Source organism: Atractosteus spatula, chromosome 18 (genome assembly GCF_055471065.1).
Source record: "Atractosteus spatula isolate fAtrSpa1 chromosome 18, fAtrSpa1.hap1, whole genome shotgun sequence".
NCBI classification, from domain to species: domain Eukaryota; kingdom Metazoa; phylum Chordata; class Actinopteri; order Semionotiformes; family Lepisosteidae; genus Atractosteus; species Atractosteus spatula.
Genome location: NC_142723.1, coordinates 2,081,415 through 2,109,399, shown reverse-complemented (window position 1 = coordinate 2,109,399; position 27,985 = coordinate 2,081,415). Strand labels below are relative to the sequence as shown.

General features: G+C 47.3%; 1 protein-coding gene across 1 annotated transcript in view; it reads left to right on the top strand.

The window, feature by feature from the left end:
* The first annotated feature begins 6,381 nt into the window (after positions 1–6,381).
* Positions 6,382–27,985, top strand: part of shisa9a (shisa family member 9a) — a 79,906-nt gene continuing 58,302 nt past the window's right edge. The window contains exons 1-2 of the mRNA XM_088936404.1: positions 6,382–7,904; positions 13,075–13,202. Coding sequence (XP_088792530.1) covers positions 7,396–7,904; positions 13,075–13,202 — 637 coding nt within the window. The 5' untranslated portion in view covers positions 6,382–7,395. The remainder of the gene's footprint in view (positions 7,905–13,074; positions 13,203–27,985) is intronic.

Below are 27,985 nucleotides of genomic sequence, written 5' to 3'. Positions count from 1 at the left end.
ATGTTCACCTATTCATTCTGCAGGGACCCTTAAGTGCATTAGACAAAATGTCCTATATACGCGGTATATAGAATATTTAGAAACGGCTCATTTAATAGTGACCCATAAAGCCAGCTGGCCTGTAGCTCTCTTTCTCCAGGTGTGGCCACCCATGGCATTAAGGAAAAGAATAAAGACATCAGGCTCATCAGATGAAGGTTGCGTGAGCAATGCACTCACTTCAGGCAGGGGAAGAGACGTCCGGGTCTGCAGCCGTGAAGACATGCTTAGTAACCCTTTCAAGCAGATGCGCGGATACCATGGCCTCCCTTCTGAGGAAAAATCAAGGCAATCTCCGCTGAGAGCAGCCAAGATTCTGGGAAAAACCGGCTCTAAAAAGATGTTTGATCTCAGCTGTGCACTCTAATAAGGAGAGAATCATTACACGCTGAAGTTAATTAGGTGTTTTACCAATTAAAGAATTATGAATAATTCTTCAGAGTGTGCATCGGAGTACCATGTATAGAATCAGGCTGTGGTAAACACTGTGTTATGACAAACACTGCAATAACATTTCTTGCTTCGTCTATACAACTTTTCTAGAACTGCATTGTATAGTACAGTAAGTTAGATTAAGTTTTTTTTCCAGGGGGTAATGTGGTCTAGTTTACCATGAAGAACTTACATCATCACCATAATTTATACCACTTAAGGAACAAATGATAAAGTGTTAATGACCAAAGTCTGAACTGGTGCACCATCTCTGTTTTGAATTTATTGAAAACTTTTAATAGTTGTGAGTTACGTTTAGTGAGTTCATAAAAGACTGTGTTTATTTTGATTTAATTGCTGAATGTACACTCATGCTGTAGCACATTGAAGCCTTGAAGACAAGACAAGCGCTTTAATGTGTTTTTCCCTGTTCATCAAGCATTTCCAAGTGGCAATTATCCCTTACATCTTGTCTGATAAACCAAACAGGGTTTGAGATGAGAGATGGCCACCTCGTGGGTTGGTTTATTGAATGCTAGCAAACATTTCTAAATCTGTGTTATTTAAACTGAGAGCAGGACCCAGTGTCTACTAATGCTTAATAACAAGGTTTCCTTCTTTCCTCAGTCGGCTTTTCCTTGGTGGCCTCCGTGGAGCTGTCAGGCTTGTGCAGCTGACAGTTAGAAATACAGGTTGTGACTGCGGAGGTATTAGCACATACAGTCACGCTCAGCCTCCTTAAATCAGTGGAGCGAGAGGACTGGCAGAGGAAAAAGAAGCTTGTTTATGCCTTATGAAGCAAAACCTCTGGAACGATACATTTTTAAATCCCCCGACAACAACAACAACAACAACAACAACAAAAAGAACAAATTACATTAAAGCAAACGGATCTTTTGGAGCACAACAGTGGCATCATGGCAAGCACTTCTGCTTCTTCGCTTCAGGGGCCAGGGTTGAATGTGTCTGTATGTGTGGAGTTTGCATGTTCTTCCAGTATGTAGGCAGGTGGGGGTGGTTTCCTTGTACCTCCAGCAGGTATGCAGATTAGTCTTGATTGCCTACTATAATCTGGCCCTTCTTAGGAGGGATGCAAGGGAATCTCACACTGGAGCACAGGGGCTTGCTTCCAGTACCAGTTCTCTGTGAGCTTGATGGGACTGGAGTGTGGAAACCAGACTCAACAAGCACTCCATATACACAAGGTAAGGAATGCATAGGCCTTAAGTACAGCATATATCTGAACTGATGTGCATCTCCCTGTGTTTCACAATGAAGTGCACTTCAGAGATATTTTTAACTCTGCATATTAAGATGATTAATTTATTCAGTGCTAAGTTCAAAAGACAAACGCGTAAAAGAAGAGGCCCTGTCTAACGAACTAGCCACCCCAGGAAAACGGCATCGCCTGCCCTTCACTGAAGGGGTGTGGTCGCTGAGCAAAGTAAGAAAGAAATGCAATCAAGGCCGTGCAATGTGTGATGCAGGCCTGTGACCCGAGAAACGCTTTGTGTCGGGGATGGCGGCTTCTGTTCTCAAGAACCGGAGGCTGACAAAGACCTGAGAGAACAGGGGTGACCTGGGGGAGTGGGGGGGGGAACACGGCGGCCTGCCCCTCCCTGCTTTCCATGTACCAGCAAAACGGTATTATCGATCGTGTATTAGCAATTGAACACACCAATCACTGCTGCCCGGCTCTGGCTGAGAAGGGTCGCAGCCCATCTCCTGCTCAACGAGCAACAGCAGAAGACGTTGGCCAACGTGCGGATCGCCCCCGTGCAGCTGGGTAGATAAGAGCTCGAGAGCTCAAGAGGGCTGAATGCCTGAGGACACTGTGGCCCTCAGGGGTCGACGTCCTGCGCTGTGCTGGCGTTGAAGCAGAGAGCCCGCCGCAGGCCTTAGAACCTCGGACCCTCGCGGCTACTTTCCCCGTGCTCATTCATGGAGCCACATGGGAAAACGCAACAGCTGTTCAGTGGTTCTTTCTTTCTGTCTTCCTCTCTTTTCTCTCCCCCCTTCATCTTGACTCGTTTGCCTGGGCCTACCCACACAGCAGCTGTCAAGAGAACGAGGCAGATGGACACACTTCCAACATGGCCCAGAAACGGCAACCCCCCGCGTCGGGCAACAGGGGCAGATCCTCGTTCCGAGAGAATCGTCTACAGGGCAAAGAGAGAAGGAGAGGGAAGGGCAGCTGGAGAAGGAATTTAAGTGACAAACAAGACAGGGACTGAGCCGATGATCACAATAGGGAGATGCCAGTGCAGCACACATAGCCTTCCACTGAAAAGGGAGCACATTAACGACTCGATGCAACTAAAAATAGACACTTCCTTTTGTTAAAATACCTCACTGCTAAGACCACAGACAGTCCAGCCCACAAAAGCCAGTTTAGCAAAGTACACCCCCCCGACACACACACACAGGCAATAATTGTGGACACTGTGAAACCACAAATCTAACAATTATAAATTGTTTGCAACAGATTACAAACACGTTTTAGTGTTTCTTTCAATTAAACATGAACATAAACACGAAAGTGTAAAACAGATAAATATTAATAAGTTGCTCGAAATGTTTTTGCATAAGCTCCGTGTATCATTCTTGAGCACTCGGTTTAATACCGTCAGTTGCGGTGTGGGCTTTGCCAGAATGCGATTTCTGAAGACTGCAGGTACAGATTACTCATATGGGGAGTTCGGCATCCATTAATCCCATGAGCTCGAGGAATAAAGTTGATTGTGCCTCTGAAGTAGAATAAAATTAAAATGTTTACCCCCCAGTGTGGAAGATCTATTGTGGTACTGATTAAAAATAATTGACAATTCGGTGCAACTGCGAGGATTTTGAAACGAACCTGACGTGTAGTTAACAGTATTCAATAGGGGTGTGTGATTCTAGAAATAAAACCCCGGATCCCGCGTGGTTGGGCACTTGGCCGAGGTCAATGGAGCCTGTTCACGGGCTCACGGTTTAAAATTAACCCTCTTCCTTCACAGCTGGGGAGCGGGCAATGGGGGAAAGCTCGAATATGGACAAGGCTGGCTTTCCCCGGGTCTTTGAATAAAAGGTTTCGTTTCGCAAAACCTAACATACAATTACCGAGTCTATTACACGGAAAACCCGTTTTGTTTATGCGTGGAAATTAAGGTTTAATTGCAGCCACCTGCGGGGAATGCGTGCTTCATAGCAATCTCTGTATCAGAAAGTTATTACGTGAAGTGGTTGTAGTGCCGTTCTTGGGCATGCAGGCGCTCAGAGGACCGCTCCAAAGGCTGTCTGATTAATAGCTTCCCTGGGAAAAAAAAACCCGAGCACCCGCACGGGTTCGCTGACCCGTACTGTATATGGGAGCTGCGTCTGTTCGCGCGTGTTTTCTGTCTTCGTGGGGATGTCTGTCAGAGACGAATTCAAGTCCGTGCGCAGTCTGAAGGCTTCCTTGGGTATTGCAAGGGAATAAGAGAAGCAACAGATCGAGGCTTTTCGGTTTTTGTATGTATAGGTGTCTCTGAACACGGCGTGGCAGCGCAGTAATCTTTGGAAAAGAGAGCAAACACTTTTTATTGTCGCGTTCCGCAGAGGGTTACACCCGTAAAAAAGGCATGAGACACGACAGTCGTGTCGTGGGCAACACGGGCAGGGAAAGAGGGTCCCTTATTATCGGATAGTAATAATAATAATAAGACGTGGATTCAGGTTTGCTGAGCGGGGACGCCATCCAGATTAAACCCCAGATGAAGCGAGTAACCCATGTGACGTCAGCTGCACGGCGCACACTTCCATGTTAATTGGTTGGTGAGCTAGTGAAATGGACAAATACAAACAAACAGATCGGCAGAAAACAGACGGTAATGAGAGGCGGGTCGGCGAAGCCAGAGCGCCGGCTGACGGGATTCAGCACCATGGACAGAGACCGAACAGCCCGTACTACTGTACTGAACGGCAGCCGCACGCTGACCTGCTTTCCTCACTCTGCACATCAGTCCATTTCAGGACAATCTGTGTCCTGAAGCCGTTGTCACGGCTTTGTCTTTTTTTTTAACCCGGCTTCTAAAACACAGGAGGGCTGGATCACGGCAGTCTTGGGCCGTGAGGAAGCACCAAGCCGCGCCCTGAGCGCTCCCCGGACTCCCCGCCGTCCTGCGTGGGACAGCCACGCGCGTTCTGTCCACCAAACCTCCACCACCCCTCCCCCCCGCCACGTCCTACATTTCAGAAAACTAGAAGAAGAAAAAAAAACCCAAGACGACAGAAAGGCCATTTGAACAGCTCGATCCAGAAGTCAGACTGTCGCTTCTTCTCATTTGACATTGTTGAGAAACACTCAGGTCTTTCTGATGCAGAAAGACGCCCTAAGTCGACTGTTTCGAGACTGTTTCGCTAAAAACACCACTTACATAACAAATTCGGCGGCTCAGTTACAGGTAGCTATAATTATTCCAAAGTCTCCGCATAGCCTGTTGTACACAGCTGAAACGCAGCAGACGCGAAGGAAGGCACGCAGAGATAATTCAATCGTTTGTCACCACGTTCCTGTACTGCTTCGCTAGTTGCGAAAATCAACCCTTCGTGTGGAACTGTTATTTCGCAAACTCTAGTTACTCGCGTCGATTGTTTTCACACTCATCGAATCGAGTCCACCCTTAAAAGAGATCAAATAGAAACAGATACCTATTGATCGCAGTTACAGTGCAAGCAAGAAAGCCACAGGGAGGTTCTGAATTAAGTCGTTATTTATAAGCTTAATGAGCCCTGTCGGGACGTCTGCGGTGCTCCTCTCTGAGACCGAGAGAGCTGGTCTGGTCTCCATCAGGTAGTCTGCTCGGTGCGCTCGTTTTCTTTTAGCACAAACAGGAAAGAAAAAAAAACGGAAAGAAAGGTCTAAAATTTTCAGAAAACACATTTTGGGGTTGCTTTGCCTTGATAAAACGTCGCTGTAAAGCGTGAGGTAAATACGTTATCCGTTAAAGCACACCAGATGTGTACAGTGTAACCTACTGTAGTTTTTGAAGTCGATATACTAGTGTGTAAAATCGGTTTTCGCCTTGATTGTCCCACGCACGGAGTGACAATTAGCTCTTAACCCTCTTTTCTGAGCCTGGAACAGTCGAGACCGCACCGAGCGGTGAACCTGTTCCGGGCCGGTCATCCGCGGACTGACCGCGCTCTCCCGTGCAGCGCGTCCGCCTCAGCGCATCTCTGGAACTCCGGTTAGCGCCGGAAAGGATTGCTTCCGTACCTTTATCCATGATCATTTCGATTTCGACTGAGAACTCCCGCTAGCACCCTCTTGTACCAAAGCTGCCGTCGTGTGCTAAGACTAGGACAGCGGCAGCAAAGCGATCTGTTTGCCAGGAGACCAACATATCTCCCTTTCAGTCTTCAACTTGAAACTGAAGACGGGCTGGTCTGCTGGTCACGCACGTTGAGCGGCCGTGGTCAGTTGTAGTACAGAATCAACCAGAGCGACTAACCAGCGCCGGCACACAAAGATACAACCGGAGGCAGTGGTAGAGTAGTAGAAATGTTGAGTACAGAGATCATTTATGTATGTTTGGTTTCTGTCATTATATACTATCACAGCACTATGTCATTTCTGCTTTTGTCAGATGTGTAGAGATAGTAGCGCAATGCAGAGTTAAAACACAGGTGAGTGGACTACTTCCTCAAGCAATGTTGTTGTTGTTGTTGTTGTTGTTATTATTACCGATAAAATTATGTTGTTGTTTTGTGAATCCCTATCACAGTTTTGCATCTATTTGTTTTTCGATAAGTACTCAGCAAAAAAAAGAAAGAAAGAAAGAAAGAAAGCAGAAAGTCTCCTAAAATATTTTTAACCCGAGCCTGTAATAAATCAGTTGACCGCACTACAGGAGGTGGTTTATAAACGCGATCACCGAGACTCCTGGTGGGCGAGCGCTGTTAATCGGCCACCGCGACGCCGGGATGGGAGACCCAGAGACACGCTGTCCGGCCGCAGGTCCGGCAAGTCCTCCGCCGCGGTCAGCGCCGCGTCAGGCAGGCGCTCCTGGGGCTGCGCTGCGCGATGCGAGCAGAGCCCTGCGCCGACTGCACCGGCCGCGCACACGGACCCCCGACCGCGGGTCTGTGAGCGAGCGGGGACGGGGAAGCAGGGCCCGTCTCCCGGTGCCCCGACACGCTACACGTGTGCGTGGAGACCGAAAGAGAGGTGGGCGGGCACCGTGGGCCATGGCGACCCTGCGGCTCCGATTTGAAGACGATCACAGGCATTAAGAGGGGGAAACAGACGGGGGGGGGATTGTTTAGTCGGTTTTCAGCTGTTGCGCAGTCTGATCTTGCAGGACAGACAGATTGCACATTGTTCCCTTTTTCCAAGCACCCCCCACCCTCCCTCTCCTTTGCCCTCCCTCCCTCCCTCGCCAGGTTCTGTTTCTCTCTCTCTCTCTCTCATTCACTCACACGCTCACTCACTCACTCACTCACTCTCAGATCTGTGTCGCTCGGCTCGAGCGCCGCCGAGTCCAAAGCGAGCTGCGTGAGAGAGCGCGCGCTCCGGGAGAGCGGCGGGGAGAGCGAGGCAGCTCCGACCGCGCGAACGGCAGCACGTGAGGCACTTGAGCACAAAAAAAAAAGAAAAGAAAGAAAGAGAAAGAGAGAGAGAGAGAGAAAGAGAGAGAGATAGAGATAGCGTGCGTGCATGTGTAGGACCTGCAGCCCCGAGACTTCGTCACTATAACACGCCGCCAACATCTCGATAACACGCCGACCGACAGAGCCTCGGAGCTGCGTCTGGCGACATTCTGCAGACGTGTAACAATGCTCATCGTCGCGGATGGCTGTGCGCTGCTGCTCGTGGATACGCGTCTGGGCTTCCTGTGAGACCAGGTCGTGCCCACGTCTCCTTTGCCGTCTTTCGTTCGCCGTGACAGGCAGGAGTACAGGATGGAGAGCGCGGGGCTGATGCTGGGTTACTTTCTGGTGAAAGTTCTGGCGCTGGCGTGCAGCGCGCAGGGGGAGTCTGGCCAGGCGCTCCACGGCTTTGTCATGGTGTCGGGGCTGAACGGGTCCCGGGACGGGGACTCGGACGCCCCGCACACGGAGGAGGAATGCCTGGGCTACTTCGACGTGATGGGGCAGTGGGACCCGCCGTTTGTCTGCAACACGGACGACTACCTGTACTGCTGTGGGACCTGTGGCTTCCGCTTCTGCTGCACGGTGAAGAGCTCTCGGCTGGATCAGAGCACCTGCAAGAACTACGACACCCCCTTATGGATGATGACCGGCCGACCCCCGTACAAAAAGAACGACCCCGCGCACGACCCCACGAGGGATAAGACCAACCTGATCGTCTATATCATTTGTGGAGTGGTGGCCATCATGGCCCTGGTGGGGATTTTCACCAAGCTCGGGCTGGAGAAGGCACACCGGCCCCAGCGGGAGAACATGTCCAGGTAAACTCCACCCCCCCCCCCCCCCGGCGGCTCGCGGGGCCGACTCTCGGGCTCTCTCGTGGGGTGTTGCGTGGGGGGCGCGCGCGCCGCGTGGAACGAGGTCGATGATTAAAAAACAAAACAAACAGCTGCACGCGATGCTCCGGTCCACCCCCCCCCCCCCCTCACACACACACACACACACACACACAACGGACCCTGTTTTTTTCTCTCTCCGCTGCGTTACCAGGTTCATGAAATGCTGCAGAGGTTGGGTATTTCTGCTGCACAAGACGCGCGGTGATCATTCAGTTACCGCCGCCCGAGCGCTCTGCGTGTAACAGGCGTTCAGCGACACGAGGTGTGTGAGACCTATTGTACCTGTACCCGTCAGAGAGCAGCATGGGCCCGGGTTAGGAAGCAGGCTGCGGTGTCTAGAATACTGAAACAAGGCTTTATTTTTTTAACTTACGCGGTTTGGAAACCAGTAAATGAAATGAGCTTAGCCACAGATTTCCAGTTCTTCCGAATTTCCGTCTATAAATACCCAACACTATTCAGTACATGTACACACACACACACACACACACACACACACACACTATTCCTTTCACGCGGATCTAGGTCAGACACAACAGGTTGTCCGGGAAGACAAGACAGGACATCAGCTTTCCGTGCCCACAGACAACCCCAACACGAAACGGTCTCTGTACGAGCCGCTGTAAGATGTCTCATTTTGAACAAGCAGGCTGTTTGTTTGCTTGGCTAATTCACACACAACCAAAAAGGACGCACACACACGGACAGGCTTGGCTTACAAAGTCTCAGAACCGTGTAGCCCGGAACGCAGTGCGCCTGTTTCGAACACAGTCATCTTTAACATTAATTATTGTTGCAGTGTTGCTGGGGGAACGTTGAAATGTTGCTTACAGGAGCTACTGTACCGCTAATTTGCGAGCCCAACTAGCGCTGTTGTTGAAGTGGAACATAAAAGCATTTTCAAAATGAACTAAAAATACGACTTCGTTGTGCGGGATTCAGACGGTATAGACAAAGTGTGTCATACATGAGCTCGTTAAACCAGTCGCTTTTTTAAATGAAGAACAACACTCGCATGTACAGTATGAGTTTTAAACAGAGCATTCTGCGACTTAGTTTCTATTTTCCCGTTTAAAAATGTCATGCTGAATAGGTCGGATATATGGAATTATTGGGAGATGACGCACCGAAGGCTCTTAAGGGTTTAATGTTCGAATCTAAATAGTGTGGCAAAGCACAATCTATAGATCACAATCTAGAGATCACAATCATCTATAGATCACAAGCACAGGTGAGCTGGCGCACTGAGTCACGTTACACAAAACCCAGGTAGCCCAGTTCTCGCGATCCGAGTCCTTTCCTTAAGTCAATCTCGCGCGTACCGAAGAGGAGCCGGTGGAAGAGCCAAGACTTTCAGAGATCTCAGAGATTCTTTTTAAACCCGCGCAGCAAGAGCAGGCCTTGGTCCAGACACTACCCCAGCGCCATTAACTATGAAGCTACTGTATGCTGCGACAGGAAGAGAGACAGACCCTGGTCGTTTTTTTCTGAAATCTTTTTTTGTTTTTAACAACAGAACAAAATCATAACACAGCCACACTCCCTACTCCATGAAAACGTTGTTTTTGCAAACTTGTATCAGGCAGGATTGTATATTCTCTATAAACCTGTCCTGCACACTGCTTTCTATATAAATGCACACACTGTAATGCAAATCAGCTGGGAAAATATTAGATTTTTTTTCTCCCTCTTACTCTTTTCACACGTGCTGGGTCTATAGAGCTCATGTCACAAATGTCATATCTCATAACACACAATTTCTGCCACATGTGCACACTTACATACTCATTTCTAACGTACGCACATTCGCAGACATACAGAACATACTGACAACTGCCATCACCAGGAATGTTGTTACTCAGTACAATACCTATGTACATAATTATGACTTGTTAAACGATACATATTTGATGCTAATAGTAATAATAATAATAATCTTCCTGAAATTCCTAAGCTTATGGCACGTCCATTCACCAAAATATTTAATTGATTAATTCACAAAGGCGAATTCTTCAACAAAGACATGGATCTCGATGAAATTGGATATTTTAGCAACAAAACATTGTTTCTTTAAGTAAATGATAAACTATATCATTGTTGTTGTTATTATTATTATATTCCTTTGTGTTGCTTTTTCATCTCAAAAGACTGCATTTGCGCAGGCGGCTCGCTGAACCCTTTAGCTGGGTTCGACAGTATGTCGGGGGTGTTTGTCAGAGTTGCATCACCAGAGCCGACAGGACAGGCGGAACCCCACCCGAGGAAGCGCGAGAGAGCGAAGGGACCCAGCCGAGCGCGCGCGGGTTCCTCCCGGAGCGCGCCGCTGGTTCGACCGCTGGCCAGGGGGACAGACTGGACGGACACGGCGCTCTGGACTTGTTAAAGAGGCTACACTCCGCCTCCCCCTGTGGCCAAGTCTTTCTTTCTATAGGATCCGAAAAGCAAAAAAAAAAAAAAACGAATTGAGGAAGAAACTCAACGAAATGTTTTGCGCACAAGCAATTACTGCAAACTCATCAAAATCCGGGAATGACTGTGTTTGTGTGTTTGGCTACGCGGGCTGAGCACCGAGTGTGCAGCACACGTCTGTTGCCGAGTAAGGATTCAGCTCGGGGCGTCGAGTGCTGCAGACAAACTGACCCCAATCCTGTAGATTAATGTGAAAAAGAAGACGATTTTATGCGTGAGCCTTTAGGAAATAAATTATTTTCTCGAGCTGCGAGGTGCAGTATCTGGATCAACACCGCGAAAGTACGGAATTTAGAACGTTTTAGGCTCGAAACATCCGTGGGAAAGGATTCCCTTAAGTTTGAACAGTAAATGCTGTGTATAGAACATGTATTACAAAATATTAGATAGGATTAATAATGAATTAGTATAATCCGTTTCGTGCCGCCCACGCGGTGGCTTAAGCGCTCAGCGCGTGAGCGGAGCCCCCCGACCGGGACCCGGAGCAGCGCCCGGTCATGAACTCCAAAACCCCTCGTCTTGTGTCTGATCGGTTTCTGCCTCTTTCCGCGGGCAGGAAACCCGGGACGGCGGGCGAGCGCGTTCCCGCTGATCAGAAACAATTGGAATTGCGCCGCGACTTGGTGTCAAAAGACAAACCGACTCGATTTTCGTGCTGGGCTGCGTCCTTCTGGGGAATCTCGATCCACTTAGGGATGCAGCCCTAACTTTTAACACCACGCCCCACTTGCAGAGCCCCGTTCGCGCCGCCCACCTCTCCGAAGCATTGCTGTTCGGGCTACGAACTAGTTAATCCTTACTGAAGTATTTTTAACGGATCCCTCGTCTCGCAGTGAGGCTATATTCAGTATTACACAACGCCTCCTCTCTCCTGCCTCTGTCTCTTGCTGTCAGCGGGGGAGGGGGCGTAGTTCTCTCACTACCACCCCCCAGGAAAGAAACTTTAGAAGAGCGGTGACGAAACAGCCCTGGTACATGTGTTTTACACTGACCTTCGCGAAGCAGTACGTTATTTGTACCTACATTGAATTTTATATGTGATGCGTATTTTTGGTACGCTCTTCAATTCTCTCTATCCAATGAATGTGTACATAATCCAGTATATTTTTTTATAGCTTTAACTGTTCTTTCCACATATAGCCCGCATATGTTAACGCCAGACAAACACATTCCCATCAAGGGCCAATTTTTTGGATTTAAATGTTTAATTTTAACAAACTAACGCTTTCGTAGCGCGTGTCCTCTGCGCCTGTTGAACTAGACAATGATTTAAAAAGAATTACAAACGACTAATCCAGACTTTCAAAAGCCTGACGCAAATGAAAGCAGTGCCAGAGAGGCAGATAACACAGCTATACGGCAATGGTTGTCTTCCACCTCGGAAATCCTGTCAGTTATCAAAGCATTACGGACCCCGCACATCACGGGTAAATGGGATCAGGGATGCGGAGGTATTTTGGGATACACAGTATGTGCTTTAGTGTTTAAGCTGCGTATGAACTGTTGCCGTGCGCAAAGCTCGCGTGACGCGGGTCTCCGAAACTGCGTCCCGCTCGAGGTTTTTCTTAAAATGGAGAAGCACGTGGGGGGAAAATGAGACAGTTCGGATTGTTTAAAAGAACGGAAGGGATCAGTTCTTGATAACTTTTTCGAAACAGCTGCGAGAGCAGGAAGATGAGAGAAGATGCCCCGCAGGTACAGTACAGTATAAACAGGATGACACAGGTGTGTTTAGGCAGTGGTACCACAATTAGTCTGCCCAGACGAAACACAGAGGGGATCTTTTTCTGCTTCATCGAACAGACACGCGATTGATCTTTGTATCTCTTATCTAGCGTTGACACTCGGCCTTTCAGCATACTGTATTCACGGGAAATTAATGAGCAGTGCAGGCCTGTGCTGTTAAAAGCTATTGCGCCCATGTGCGTTTTCAAGAGAAACGCATTCATCGCCTCCTTTAAGAGGGCGATTCTAAACGAGAGAGAGAGAGAGAAAGAAAAAAAAACAGTAATATTCTACCATATTGTATTTAAGTCTGATATTATTGACGACTGCCCTACCGACACAACACGCTTGAGCGCCGCCAGCTGCAGAGCGCCGCGGCCACATCTGGCGACACCGCCGCCCCCGAGGGCGCGCGCAGCTGGAGAGAGGAAAGCCCTCTATCACAGAAACGTCCCGCAGAATCACCCCCCCCCCCGATCCCGGCGCACAGCCGGCGCCCCTGGCTGATGGATCGCCCTCTTCTTCTGTAGCCCTCATTTCCCCGAGCACCGTGCGTCACGAAGACTTTAAAGTTTTAGCAGCAAAGCCTCGCTAGCACACCGAGCAGGTGTTCTGCCTGCCAGCTCCCATTGTTGGTCAACGCCAGGCCTTCACGTATTATTTTTAAAGGCGGTCATTTCAAAAAATACATGTGCCATGGACGTATTTATGATTCCACGGACCGAGATTACTATAGGAGCTAGATCTGCAAGCGTAGCCTAGCCCGTGTGCGCAGATTTCTGCGTTATAACGCGTACAGTAAAACCTCGCCGAGCTCAGTTCGTGTGCGCCCCGCCTCCTCTCGGACGGCGGTGCTCTCCAACAGCGTCGATCACCGGCCCCTGTCTTGTCTCCGCAGGGTGCTGGCGAGCGTGATGCGCCAACAAGGCCCGTGCCCGGGGGAGCATCTGGAGCGCGAGGACAACCTCGGCGTCCACGTGCAGCACTACGAGAACATCCAGGCCAGGGCCGCGGTCAACAACCTCCGTGAGTGAACCTCCGCTTCTCTGACTTAGTCCCGGTTCTGCACAGGAGCCTCGAGGGGGAGGGGGCTTAGGGCGAGGGCATGGGCTTTGCTCTTCAGGTCAGAAGACATTTACGGGGGGGGTCCCGAGGTCTTCTGGGTCACGCCTGCGTGATAACAAAGAGAGCGTTGATCCCAGCGCGTGTGAATGAACGGAGAGCGCGGTTTGTTTTCAACAGGTGTCCTCTCTGTGATGCGTGGTGAACGCGCTCGCAGAGATTAACGACCTTGTATTGGAAAGGAGCTGCAGAACCCAGCCTTCCAAGAACATTAGAAACACCACGAACCGTTCGAGGAATGTGTGCTGAGCCAAGCAGATGTAGCTTTGTATCAGGTGGCACAGCACTCTTCTTTGATATTAGTATTAGATGTGCGTTTCTGGCCCAATTATCAATCAGGAGGGCTGTGCCTTAATGTGTTAAGAGCCACGCTCTCATTTAAGACAATGCATTTGTCAGATCAAGGCCAAAGCTGCTGAAATTGTTCTGTAAATTGCTGCTGCTATAAAAAGGTGGCTGAGAACACACGGACAGGGTTTTTCGGAGGGAGTTTAAAAATGCAAGTAGATCAGCACAAGAAGTCCTCTGGGTGCTGGTTAGCGCTGTTGCCTCACAACATTTGGACCCTGTGTTTAAGTGCAGCCTCGTGGGCCTTCCGTGTGGAGTTAATATGTCCCTCCCGTGTCTGTGTGGGTTTTCCAAGGGTGTTGCGGTTTTCTCCTCCTGTCCAAAGCAATGTGGCCAAGGGTATGTGATATCTCTGTGAGTATCGTTCTGCGGATGGGCATCTCATCCCAAGTGCGTCCTGCCTTGATCCCATGTCTGCCTCCTTAGGGTCCAGCGCACTGGGATCCCATGTTGCGCTAACCAGTTACTGAGAATGGATATGGATGCGTGCGTGCTCTGAAACCTCTGAGGTCGGGGGCTATGCACAGCTGATTCCGAACAATCTTCTGGGAAATAAAGTGAGAATGGAGAAATGTGTAAAGACATTACTTCAGTGGTTAGACTAATAAAGCAACTTATTGTAGCTGATCCCCAGGGGAATGAATGCCTGACTTAATGCAAATCTTTCCAGGGATTACAACTAGGGGTAGGTTTTTTCCCCACCAGGTGCATAAAATGTGATTAGAGTGAGGTATTGAACCAGCAACAGCTGATTAGGATATCAAATTTTCATCCAGGGAAGCCAGCAAATCAACAAATATTGGCTGTTGTCTGGTGATGGAAACGAAAATAGGGAAAATGATCTGATTATATGTTTTGTATTCAATATAGAATTTAGTTGGGTTATTGATTTATGCTTCCCAGCGAAGCAGCAGAAATGCAGATGGAGAGAGAGGGAGAGGCTGAGAGGAGAGAGAAGGGAAGATTTGGACAAAGAGGGGGAGGAGGAGGAGAAGAGAACGATGGACTGGTCTCTAGCGTGTTGTATTCATTGCGGTATCTGTTGCCGATGCACCTTGGCCAGGACTGTGGCGTGTCACGCTTGGCAGGCTGTCTGGGGTTTGGATGTGACAGGAAGAGTCCTTTCCCAGTCCGGGGCGCAGCTTTCCCACAGGTGACGTCACAGCAGGACTGCCCAGGAAGAGCTAAGTAGGGCTGACAGAGGACTTCAGCTGAGAAACAGCTGCTCTGATTCACACCCACTAATCATCCCTTGCTGGTTTTGTGTAGAGTTCAGCAAACGGATTGCCAAGGGTGTCAAGCCAGGGACCAGTAACCATTGAACTAAATAAATCAGCACCAGCCTGGCAGCCTGCGGGGCTGCAGTTCAAGGCTGAAATATTTGTCTTTTTAACCTGTAGATACACCCGTTTTTCCAATTAGGCTATTTATTAAATACACAGTATGAACTGCAATATTCATCGTTATTGCAATCCGGCCTCGAAAGCAGAACGTGTATATTTGAAATATTGTGACGGATCTTAAAATCATTTTGATCTGTTCTGATCCGTTCATCATTCCATCACCTGTGAAAGTCTGTGCGGTGCTTCTTAACGGACTGCAGTGTTTACACCGCGGAGAAGACGCTGTGTGAACTGTCTATTTCTGGTTAGTCCCGTGGGCAGGAACAGCTGTTGCTGACATGTATGTTAATCATTTAACACCAACAGTAATTATAGGACAACAACTATTTCTGCTGCTAGATGATATCAGTAAAAACACACACAAATAAATAAACCGCTTCAGGGTGAGGCCTTATTACGGATCATATCATTTTCAGCTGTCGTAATGGTGATCTTTAATCTGAAATTCCCCAGATTTGATCTGTCAGGTTGCTATGCAAAGACAGATGTCTTCTGGGCATTCGTTTTTTTCAGCTCATCCTGCAAAAGTGCATACTTTACCCCGAAGGGTTCAAACATCCCGCGCCTGCAGAAAATAACAAACCAAGAAAATTGGCAAGACTGATAAATATCCTAGGCTTTTGCTTTGCTTTATAGCTCGCACCATTTTCAGTTTGGAACAAGCTAACACCGAGACAGAAATATTCAGCTCGTTTGCCGCTGTGAGCAGAGCGGATAATATTTGTATGTCTGCAGTGTTCCTAAAGAAGCAAGAACGTGTCTTTCTGCACTTGAATCTGAACCAGTGCGTTAGTAAGGGTGTGTTTTTCTCAGAGCTTTGCTGAAGCAGCTGCACAAGTAACTATGAGGACCAGGGTCAGTTCTTGGCTCTCATCCTCAAGGGAGGGGGTAAAAGCCAATTCAAATCATAATACACTGCGATTAGAAAGTAATATAAAATGATCATTGAGCCCTGTGCTGCTAATATGCAGATTAGATAAGCAACCAAAAGACATAGCAATTATCTGTTAATTGATTGATGCCATGCTCTCGTTTTATTATTGGAGATGCTATCAGCCTTGTGTGCTTCTTACATAATACCACAAATAAAACTAATTAAGGACATGCAGGAAAGTGGCTAGGCCTGTCGATACAGCTGCTTCCAGTCATATTCCTTATGCAACAGGAAATGTGGGTTCTGCTCTCTGAGTAGTGTGGAAAAGTGGATCTATTCCAGCCCAGGGTGCCTGTCAGTGGACAGAAGACTGCGAAGGAAGTGGGGAGAGACGAATTACTGAAGCCTGTGTATTTCTTTCACCAGCAAGGGCATAAAATAATCGAAAGGGCTAAATATTGCTGCCAGTTCACTTTGATTCCATTGTCGGTCTTTGTTCCAACTAATCCTTGTATAATTAAATGAACTGCAGCAGCAGGGTCAATTAAGTGATTATGAGCCAATTACATAAATTAACAGAATGCAATAGGTCTACCTATGACTGCACCTGAAGACACTGACCCTGACTAATGAGGTAATCACACCGGATTATGAACTTGTACTACTGGATAGGAGCTCACTGTCCACTTGACGGTGATTCATGGGCAACAGTCATGGGCTCCAGAAGGCTTGTGGTATATGAGAAGAAAAGTTCAGCGCTGGTGGACAGTTGTGAATGCCAAGGCATTTGTGACTGTGCATCAATACACTTGGTGCCAGATTGTTCCTGTCTGTTAAAAATTAGTTTGAACAGCTCTCAGGAAAAAAAAAAACAATTCCCCGCCAATGCTCAAACTACTCGGTCCCTGTCCGTTCCAAATGTCTGACAATATTTCTGCTTCAACTGTTTCTGCAGGTTTCTCAGAGTATTGGCCCACATTTGAAAGCACTGTGTTCCTTCCATTTCTGGCCTTTTATGGAACGCAGACAAACCAAGTCACTGCTCGCAGCATCCCCACCCCTGGCATCTAAATACACCTCTGCTTTCGCATGCAAAAGCTCACAGGCTCCCTTTGCCTCTGATAATGAAAGCCTTTCCATTCACTGTAATGAGTGAAGAAGCAATTCATTTATCCTTCACACACTGCGCTAATTAATTGTTGCAAATCCCCAACACTTAAGGTGCCTGGTAAAATACAAACTCATCATCATCATCCAGGAATGCAATACGTTCCCTCAAGTCTCTGCCTGAATGGAGAGGTGAAGGAGAGTCTGGGTTCATTATATTGCAGCTACTATTGACACATTAAAGAAGCCCTCAAAAGCACATGTTTCCATACCTGGTAGTAGCAGATCCAGTTGAAAGGCAGGCTTAAGAGGCATGCAGCTTTAGGAGAGTGTACAGTACAAGAATCGAACTTGTGTGGCTACTAGTCTGGGAGTAGTAACACCAGTGAGGGTGTCCTCACAATAACCTGTGAACTTTCAATATCGTGAATGAGCAGCAGGTTAATAAAGGTGAAATGTCTCCTGTTGCCATTAGCCTCATCAGTGCTCAATTGATTCGTGTGGTGGTGTGCTATAACGCACCTTGCCATGAGCTTCGTTGAGGAAAGTACAAAATACGCATTTCTATGGAGAATATGTCTAGCTGTTGCAAAAGTCTTCTTTACTGCAACAGTGGACACTGAGAGAGTGTACGATAACTGTCCGCAGCGACATCTGCGACACAGAGCTTCTCCTCAATGCGTGTTGATGTTTTGTCATGGAAATGAGTGGCAACGAGCTTGAAAGCGTTCATTTTCAATATTCAAATGGATGCTTTCATTGCCAGTTTCTAATTCTTCTCATTTGGCTTTCACAAACAAAAGAGCTGCAGTATAGGCCTAGAATTTCAATCACTCAACATCGCAATCAGGTTCGGCTGCTTCTTGACTGAAAAGCATTTATTTGACTTCATTTGCGCGACTCAAAACAAACATCAGCGAATAATTTCAACGGAAATGCCCCCTCTGTCACCACTGGAGTGTGTTGTCCAGCCCGAACCATTCTGACGTCTCAGATTACTGCACGGTCTTTTTCTTTCACTTCTCTGGTTATTCGGCATAAAGCGTTCTCCGACTAGCAGACCTCATCATCTCTTCAGCCGTTAAAACGCCTGCAATTCCCAGGACGCATTTGACATTGAGCTTCCTATGAGCTGGACTGTGTCCCACTTGGCTGGCACTGGAGAAGGACTATAACAGCAGCCATCATCCCTGCAATTAACCGTGCTCTCCACTCCACACACGACGTTCAGTGTAAATATTTATGTGTCTAAATGAGTGGGACATGAAGAGCTGTTGTCAGCCCTGAAGGCTTGAAGGAGAATATGGTCGAACAGCTGGGTAAGCATACGTATCTGTCTTTAATCATCGAGAGCACCCCAAGGAGAGGAGCCGTGGCAATTGCACACTGTCTCCCCAGGGAACCATCACCGAGAGACGTGGGGTCTCATTTTCGCTTGCAGCCCTCCAGCACTCTAGCCTCTGATCCAGAACGGGGAAGCAGGCTCTGTCCGACCGAGGGGATGATTTCAGACCTGTCAGGTAGCCTGTGGACACCTGCTGTGATGTGACGAGTGACCCTGCGTTAACGGTCTGGCTGCCCCTGCCAGCTGGTGCTGGAAACTCAGACGTGCTGTGCAGGGATGAGAAACGCTGGAGAGATGCAAGGGGAGCAGCAGTAACATTTTAGATGGCTTAAAGGACCTTTTCACATGTGAACGAAAGCAGAAACGTCCTGAAGTCCTGCAGCATTCGCCCTGTGTCTTATTCTGTAGCACAGTGGACTAACTCAGATACAGACTGCTACAGTAGACTCTCCTTCCAGGCCAGTAAGTGCTTTCTCAGACAGATAGCATCTAATCTCAGTGCCAGAAGCTTAGAGCTTAGAGCGTGAAGGAGGAGGTAAAATAGCACATGACTAACATCAAAAACGATTTCCAAAACATCCTGAAAAACACTGGATGGAGGTCATGAGTTAACAAATCAAGCCAAGAACATTTTCCATAACTGTATATCCATAATGAAACCTCCCTTCAGTACCAAGTCCATCTCCAGTCTTGGAAGTAACTATATGGTAGATGACAGAAAATGTTTCACCAAATGCATGCCAAGCAGTTACAGTAAATAAATAGGGATGAGTGAGGTAGCATCTCTGACCAAGTGGCTTTTAGGTAATTAATCTATGGATGCTGTGCTTTTGCAGGATCAGTTTCTAGGAGCTGGGAGATGATAACAGATTACTCAAATGGTGAAATCAAACTAATTAACGAAAACAAAGAGGGATTTATCCTCATTATTAACTCAGTCCTCTGCGTCCCAGGCACGCGGTGGCTCTCTGAAGCATGCCAACCCCACAGTTTCACTCTGTGGCAACAAACAGCAACTTAGTTAAGGGTGTGTTAGTAGTTAAAACGGGGGCAGAGTAGTCGGCGCTGGGAATTGTTTGAGGAATTATTACGAGAAGCCAGCTCTCCTGCAGTGTGTAAGTAAAGCTTCTTGCAGTCAAGGGCTCCACTGCCAGGAAGTGTCTGTGGTGACAGTGTAGAATGGGTCAGGGAAGAGAACTGCCCCTGTATTTAAGAGCTTGAACTGAACTCAGCATTTTAGGCCTCTCTTTCACAACCCTCTTTTCAGGCGCGATCGGAACAGGATGATCCCAGGGCTATTTGATGCTTGGCCACAATGGCAAACAATAGCTTCTGTGCAGGAGCTCAGTTCTAAAATGACCTTGTGAGTTTGAGGAGAACCCATTATATGCCAAAGCAAAGGATCGTAAATAGCAGAAATTTCGAGAAAATTTCCCTTTTGAGATGTGAGGCTTGTGTCTGAGGTAATCTGTGGGGCTTTTTCAAAAATGTGTTTTTGTAGCCGTTTTCACTGCTGTTAAGGTATCCATGGTGATTGTAGCTTTGGCTGAGTGTTTGTTGTGTACAATTTTACTGAAAGCTCTACGCTGCAATTGTAACCCAAGGTCGAAAAGACTGTTTTTTAAAAAGGGAATCATGCCATTCCATCTCCCTCCTGTCTCCTCTGAATGAAATCTGAATGTTGAGTTAACTTTCCAATACAAGCTGTGATCAAAATGTTGCTCTGGTCGTCCCAAGAGCTATTAAGTTAAACATACTTTCAATGGTGCATGAATACACGCAGCTCAGAAGTGATATATATATATGAATAGAGCGTTAGTGTTAGGCTGCAAAGTTCAGTCCAGCCTCAGTTCATCACCGGCCAAGGTTACAGCTGTCTGAAGCAGCCGAGGAGAGCAGGCAGTTTCGGTGACTAAACAGAATTATTGGCAGGTCTCCCTGTGCCACTACTAGGGAGCGTTTTCAACATTTGTTCTTGGACAGCTAATTAAACAGTCGTTTTTAATGCATTGTAATGTGATTAGGGAGTGGTACAGTGGCTAGCATTCCTGCTTTGCAGCGCTGTGGTCCTGGGATCAATTCCAGATCATGGGTGCTGTCTGCGTGGAGTTTGTATGTTCTCCCTGTGTTTGCATGGGTTTCTTCCCACAGTCCAGAGACATACTGGCAGGTTAACCGGCTTCAGGGGAAACTGGCCCTGGTGTGGGTGTGTGCATGTTTGTGTCTGTGTCTGCATGTGCCTTGTGCCTGCTCTGCTCCTCTGCAACCCTGAATTAGACAGTGCACCTAAACAAGTGGACGGACAGATGGACAATGTGATTTCTGTTACAGTGTTTCTTGTTTCTTTGTGCCTCTTCCCGATGTGGCATTGTTTATGCACAAGGGCAAACACATCTGTGTTTGACTGAACCAACAAACAGTTTTTACGCATGAAGAAGAATCCCAGGGCTGACTGGCCTGCAAGTACAGAAATCCCTGTTGGATGGATGATATGATCAGATGCTACAGCTTTCAAGTCACTTTCAAATTTAATAAATTTTTAATTCTGGAGGAGATGAAAAACCCACTTCTCAAAGCCTCTGCTTCAAAGCGCAGAGGAAGAGAGACAGAGGGAGAGAGAGTTGTGTCAAGACAAGGGCACACTGGGGAATGAGGCAGTGTCAACATGCAAAATACTCTGCTAATTACCAGCTGATATAATAAACACTTTCGTTACTAATAGGACCGAGAGAAATATTGTGGATACTACTACTTCCTTCTTATTCTTACTCATTACGTTTGGCAGACTTTTGTGAAGTTTGTGTGTGTAATGGCTATAACTGCTACAGAGCTGAGTTTCAGCAGGCAAATGGGGTGAACTGAACAAATCACCAAGTTAAACTGATGCAGGAACATTAAGAATCGCATGCAAGTGAGTAACGAGAGATGAGAGCAAAACACTGATTGCTAGGAGGCTGGCTGTGTCGCAGACCACAGCAGTAAAAAGCCATTACAATACTTGGGCAATTTAGTCTAAATCCATTAAGGCTTTTATTGTAGGGGCACAGGGAGGCCTGTTGATATCCTCAGCACAAAATGTTTCAGAGTGGGTTGCAATTGTTTAAAACGAGGTTACTTCTCCTCACAGAGCCCTGACCTTAATCAAGTTGAAGCGGCCGAGGAGAGCAGGTTTGGTGACCAAACACGATTATTGGCAGGGCTCCCTCTACCCCTCCTAGCGCGTGTTTTTGGACAGCTCATGCAGAAACTTGCAGACCGTCCTGTTTTTCCTTTGACCAGGGGCATAAATACAGAGGCTTTTTATACTGATGGTACCCATTCCTCAAGCCAGGAGATCGGGTCTGACACATCATGTCACTCTGAGCTCTGTGCTGCCGGAATAAACCCATTATCCTCAATTACCTGTCCCTCCAGCTCTGCCAGGCCTGTGCCTCCATGAGCCAGTCAATCGCAGCTAATTTTTCATCCTCTCTCATTGCCACCCTGCATTTCGATAATAACCGCTTCAGCTGTTCTGTCTCAGTTCTCCACCATGCATTCCTCCCTTTTCAGCCTGCTCATCCAGGACACGGCTGTGGTGCTCACCGCCACTGTCACCTTAATAACGACCATTTGCTTCATACACACTCACCAGCCCTTGTCTGCTGCCGCAGTAGTGTGCTCTGAAAGACATTCTCAGAACCCTGGCTTCTTTAGTAATAATCTCCCTTCTCTACCGTGCAGCTGTGTTAGCTCAGTACTGCGCTCCAAGCACAAGCTCGTTGGCTTTTCCTGGGAAATGCTCCGTACTGAGCTCACCCGGGAAAAAGAAAGTGAGGGAATATAGTGATAAGGAACTGGGAATAAAAACGTGATCAGTGCTCTGCCTCTCTCTTGCTTCAAACTGCCTTTCAATCTGGTTGTGACTGAGATCATAGAGTGAACTAAACTTCACCAGGAATAACAACGCCCAAGAATTAAACATGTTCGAGAACGCTTATAGGTAGATCCAGTATGGTGAGACTTGGCCCCAGGGTGAGGAAGTGAGGATCCCTGTGTAGAGTGAGGAGTGACCAAGGGGCAGCTGGACAGGTGGAGATGGGGTGGAGGAGGGATGGCAAAAAGATTTAGGTATGGCATTTGTATCTTTCTGGAAATAGACTGGAAATAGTAGCAAGGATTATTGATAATGATTATGTTAGGACAGCTGGGGTGAAAGAGATCATCATCCGTCCTGATTCGTACAGATGTCTATTTAATGGGAAGGAGGGCCACAGTCGTAGTTTTTTCTTATGCCAACAATCCTCAAACCTGCTGCCCCCTACCTTTGCAAAGCAAGAGCCCTCGAGAGCAGGGGCCCCCTTTCTGTGTGCTGAGCTCTGGGACCACAGCTCCCTGGGACTCATCAAAGCTGCTGGAAGGTGGAGAGGTCAGCGGGCTGACTGTTTCTCCTTCGACTCCACTGAGCAGGAGGGGCTGGTCACCCCAAGAGCATGGAGAGGCGCAAAACTCTGCAGTCCAACCAAATCAGAAAGTCTTTACTTTCACCACGGTCCTGATGGCTGGCGTGAGAAGCTTCTCTGCACCACCATCGATTCAGTGTCAGTCGAACAGCTGATGCGCAAGTCTGAATGTGCAACATCTGTGTCACACCTATGTACGACAAATAAAGTCTGCTGGCTCTGCATATATGACACACTTGCAGCGAATTTAATTCTGTCTTTGAAACATGTTAAAATCCCTTTACGTGAATTTGAATAGGGCTCTCCATAATGCAAATGCAGAAAAACACCGTAAAATGTTTGCATTACAGTAAGTGCAGACATTAGCAATACACTGGAATTGCTAACTGCAATGACCGCAGTTTTCTTTCACACCAGGGGCTGAATTCGCCCAGCATTTAGCCTTGGGCTTCACCTTCCATTACTTTGGCTGAGTTACATAAAAGTTGAATTGGAGATCTTTTCATTAACACCTCTGTGGGTGAAATGAAGTGTTTATTCACGGCTTTCTCGGCTAGAAGCTTGTATTTACTTTTACAACCATGATGGACATGTAGCATGAGATTGTGTTATCGGCCAAGAAGAAAGCCAGGGCCACTCACCGCTGTGCTTTTATTGTATCGCTGCCAACTGGCGCTGTGCATGTCTTTACACATTTCAGGTGGGGAAGTACAGTATGAATGTAGCCCACCAATCTCTTTCAACACAGTGGAAAGGTAAACTAAGGGGAATGTTGTTCATGCTCTAAGAAAACTGTAAATTGCTCAGACGCTTGGCTCTGTGTTCTACAACAAATGTGATGCAATATCTTTAAGAATGTTTACGGCATTTCAAAATTTGTTTTGAAATGAGGAACTTGTTTTTGTATTCTCATTTGTCAATACTGTATGCGATTGGGTTTCCGAATGAGAAATACGTTAATTACAGGCAATTCTGGTCACATATAATTCATTAGCAGTTTTACTTCCCCTTAAAATGTGCTGTGTTATTAAATTTGCTGTGTATCCAGTAATGAGGGAGAGTTTGGGTCATCATGCCTAAGTGTGGCTGGGCTTCAGAAGTTTGTCAGATTGCACCCTGTAGTCTTCATTACCATGGTTACTAACTGAGTAATGAGAATACTAATACTTTTGGACTTGTGTCATCGCTTTTTCCAACAAAACAAAACTGTAAGATGCAGAAAATGTAACATCTTGCTAATTAGGTGGCTTGTTAAGAAAGTCAATCCCTGTGCAGCAGGAAATGGAGTCGGTAACTTTATTTAAAGGCTAAATATGCATTAAATATTTTATACAACTTCTCACGGCTCCTGGTGTTGTGAGATGCGCAGTGAATTTAAAGTGTAATTAGTGCCTGGAAATATCTTTCCATCCATCGTGTCTCACACTACAGAGCGACTCTCTCGGGCGCTCCCTTTTCACGTGTTTCTTAAGTCCAGATTCCAGGAATTTTACACTGCAAGTGGAATTGCATCCTTGCAGATTGCTGTCCTAGCCGTTTGTCTTCTATAGTTTCTGGCAAAAGTGTCCCGAGAGATTTTTCTTCAGACTTTAAGTCATTTCTGGTAATGGGCATACCAAGGAGCCTTACTGCATTCAGACACACCAATAAACTGTCCAAAGCAAGATATGAGATGTGCAACCGAAAAGGATGCTGTTGTGTCTGAGCTCTGTGACTGGTGAACACGTTTCGGCTGTGGAGCCTTCTTCGGGTGTCCCTTTTTAAGCTACATCTTGCCGTTGTCATTCTTAACCACTGCATTCCAAAACCATGGGATCTCATTCTCCAGCACAGGTTCAAAGATGAGCCGTGTGTTTTTCAGGAGTTGTCGAGGGAGGCTGCTCTCACATAGACACTGTTGCACGCACGTGGACTTGCATTTAAAGAGTGGTTTAATGGCTTTCTGAGTGGTGGTGTTTAGTGCTTCCATTAACTGTGAAGCGAAGAGGTGCTTAGTGGAATTCTCAGCCCTGCCAGATGAATAATACATAGACTGTATCACTGGAGCGCAGGGAGGCAGCCTGGAGCACAGAGCTATCCAGAGTCTCCCGGCCGTCTACAATACCCTGTGAATGATCACCAGATGCTGGCTTTGCACAACATAAACATGACTTTCTATGTCATTCACACTGACTGGTTTCCGTTCCTCCCCAGATTTTGCACAGTTCTCCACTCTCCAAGAGATATCGGCATTGCCTTAATCTCGGATTATGGAACATGAAACCTTTTACCCCGAATAGGGTAAAGAAAACACATACTTAAATTCAGGGCCTCCACGACAGGATGCTATTTAATTCTTCAAATACTAAATAGTATTTCATCAAATTGCTCAGATGTCTTCTGTCGGAATGTGTCATGGCAAGAGGAGCAGCAAGACAACTTTGTTTTGCTCACCCCTCGCTGGTCAGAGCTGAAGGGAGGAACGTGAGTATGAAGTGGGCTGCTTAATAGAGGAAATTGCTTATTAAATTGCTTTTGTCTACTGTAGCTCACTTCATAGCTTTCTTTGTCTTAAAGAACACGGACAACCTCGGGTGTGAAGACGGAGCAGAATTAGGCTTGATTCTCACCCAGAGCGGGACAGATAATTATTTAGCTGGTGGGAGCTCATTTCAGTCCCACTGTGCATCGCTCGCATTTCTCGAGGCCAGCGGGCTCGTTTCGGCTGTAAAGCCTGGGGGCGCCCTCAAATTGGACACAGGAAAAGACTCTTCGCGGTGTGCAGGTTCTCCTTCTTAGCGCCCAGCGCTCTGTGAAGCCTTAAAAACCACAACTCGCCCCTTTGTCTCAGGGAAATTCCCGTTCAAAAGCGCAACAAAAGGTCCTGTTAGCTTATCCGAGCTCCTCTTGGCTTTCCTAAACGACACTGCTGGCATCCGAAGCAGCCGATGTGAGAGAACCCACTATATCTCTCATGTGCCCTCTCTTCCTTACTTACCAAAGTCCATCCCATACACAAGACTGGCTTCACTGTCATAAGCTTTTGCCTGCATAAACAGAACTCCCTTTTTCTGTGAACACCAATGTGTGTCCTATTAGTTGCTTTGGCACTCTTGCCGCGAGGGGTCCTGTTCCAGCTCATTGCTCTCCACTCTTTTGCTATCAAAGACTCTTTCACAGAGCAGGCACTCTGAAAGTCTCCTCACGGGGAGAAAGGCTGCTTTGTTGGGAAATCGGGGATTTGTTTTGTTAATCCTTGAGTTTTCTGGATGGCGCATTGTCCCTTCAACACAGGAGCGGGGAGATACTAGAGTTGGTCTTTTCTAATTAAATTGCACAATCCAACGCCTGGCACAAGGCCAGGAGGCAGCAGGGCTTTTTCTCAGATTTCCAGGGAGGACTTGGAATGAAAGCAGGACTGCTGGTGCTACAATAATATTCGACTTTTTTAAGGTTTTACTTTTTGATAAGTTTAGTTGTTTTGTTTTACAATTTGAATATACTCTTTGCATGTGGAAATCTTGCACTGATCAGGATTGGTAATGTACTAATTCATATGGGATCAAAGTACAGAAAAGTTAATTCCCTGCCTGTGGCATGGGCCCAGCTGAGACTACTGAGGTGAAGTCAGCTCTCTGCAGCTGAAAGTCCAGTACCCAGCTTTCAGCCTTACAATGAGACGAGCTTTTCCTTTGAGCCTCTTGTCACACATTACCCAGGAGGAGGCGCAGCAGAAAAATACATTTTGACAAGTATAAGATCAGAAAAAAGGGAAAAAAAGAGGTGATCTCGTTGAATACTTTGTCAACATTTTTAGTAGCAGTTTTACTGGAAGGACAAGCAAGCAGACATAGTATCAATACGGGAAAGTAGATATCATTTGTAGTCAATATGGGGCATAAGAGCACAGACATGAATGAAAAAACAGCCATTGTCAAGAAAAGCCATTTGTGTCATCAGAGCTCTGTGCTTGTGAAGAGGAAGAAAGAAACTCTATTGGTCTAGAATTGATTTCCGCAGAGGGAGACCTCTGGGAATCCATAACTAGCGGCTCCCCTCTCCATGGGCAGAGCTTTCCTGTTGTTGTGGGCCAGGGTGTGCTGAAGGGATGCATTCCAAGCCAGACCTCTTGAACTTGGAATTCTTTTGCGGGCAAATCAGAAAATGCTACAGGAGCTCTTCGCATTTACTACGGCAGAAACATTTTAATTGCCCATTGCTTTATTTCTTCTGATCCCCAAGCCCCTGGATTTGGGATCACTAATTGTTGATTAACGGGGTTCATCTCTGCGTCCCGGACAAGATAAGACCCACTGTGCCTGTGCACAGAACAAGGCTCTTGCACTGAGCCGCTACGGCAGCGATGTCACCTGGCTGGAGGACCCATACAGCTGTCACTGCAGCTCTGAAAGCCACAGAGCCTGCTGCTGCACTGACTGTATACAGATCCACAGAGCTCTGACAGGACTTCACCACCTACCTCATAGCTCAAAGAATCACAGGTTTAATAATGATAATTCCTTACTCTTACATAGAGCTTTACTGGACACGGGGGACTCCCCTCCACCACCACCAGTGTGCACCTGGATGATGCAACAGCAGTCAGAGTGCACCAATACGTTCACCACACATCAGCTATCAGTGCGGAGGAGAACAGAGTAATGAAGCCAATTCAGAGATGGGGGTTATTAGGAGGCCATGATTGGTAAAGGCCAGGGAGAAATTTGTCCAGGATGCTGGGGTTGCACCCTTGCTCTTTTCGAGAAACACCCTGGGATTTTTGATGACCACAAAGATTCAGGACCTCGGTTTTACTTCTCATCCAAAGGATGCCGCCTTTTTACAGTATAGTGTCCCGTCACTATACTGCGGCATTAGGACCCACACAGACCGCAGGGTGAGCGCCCCCTGCTGGCTCCACTAACACCTCTTTCAGTAGCAACCTTAGTTTTTCCCAGGAGTCTCCCACCCAGGTACTGACCGGGCTCACACCTGCTGAGCTCCAGTGGACTGCCAGTTCTGAGTTGCGGGGTGGTATAGATACTGGCCAAAAGTTTGATCCAGAGATCTCGGGACTGCAGGGCCCGTCACACAGTCTGAGTTTGGGCTTGAGTGGTTGAGTGTCTGTGTCCTGAAGAGCACTCCTCCCATATAGGTTCATGTTATTCTCAGCCGAGAATGCAGGGTTC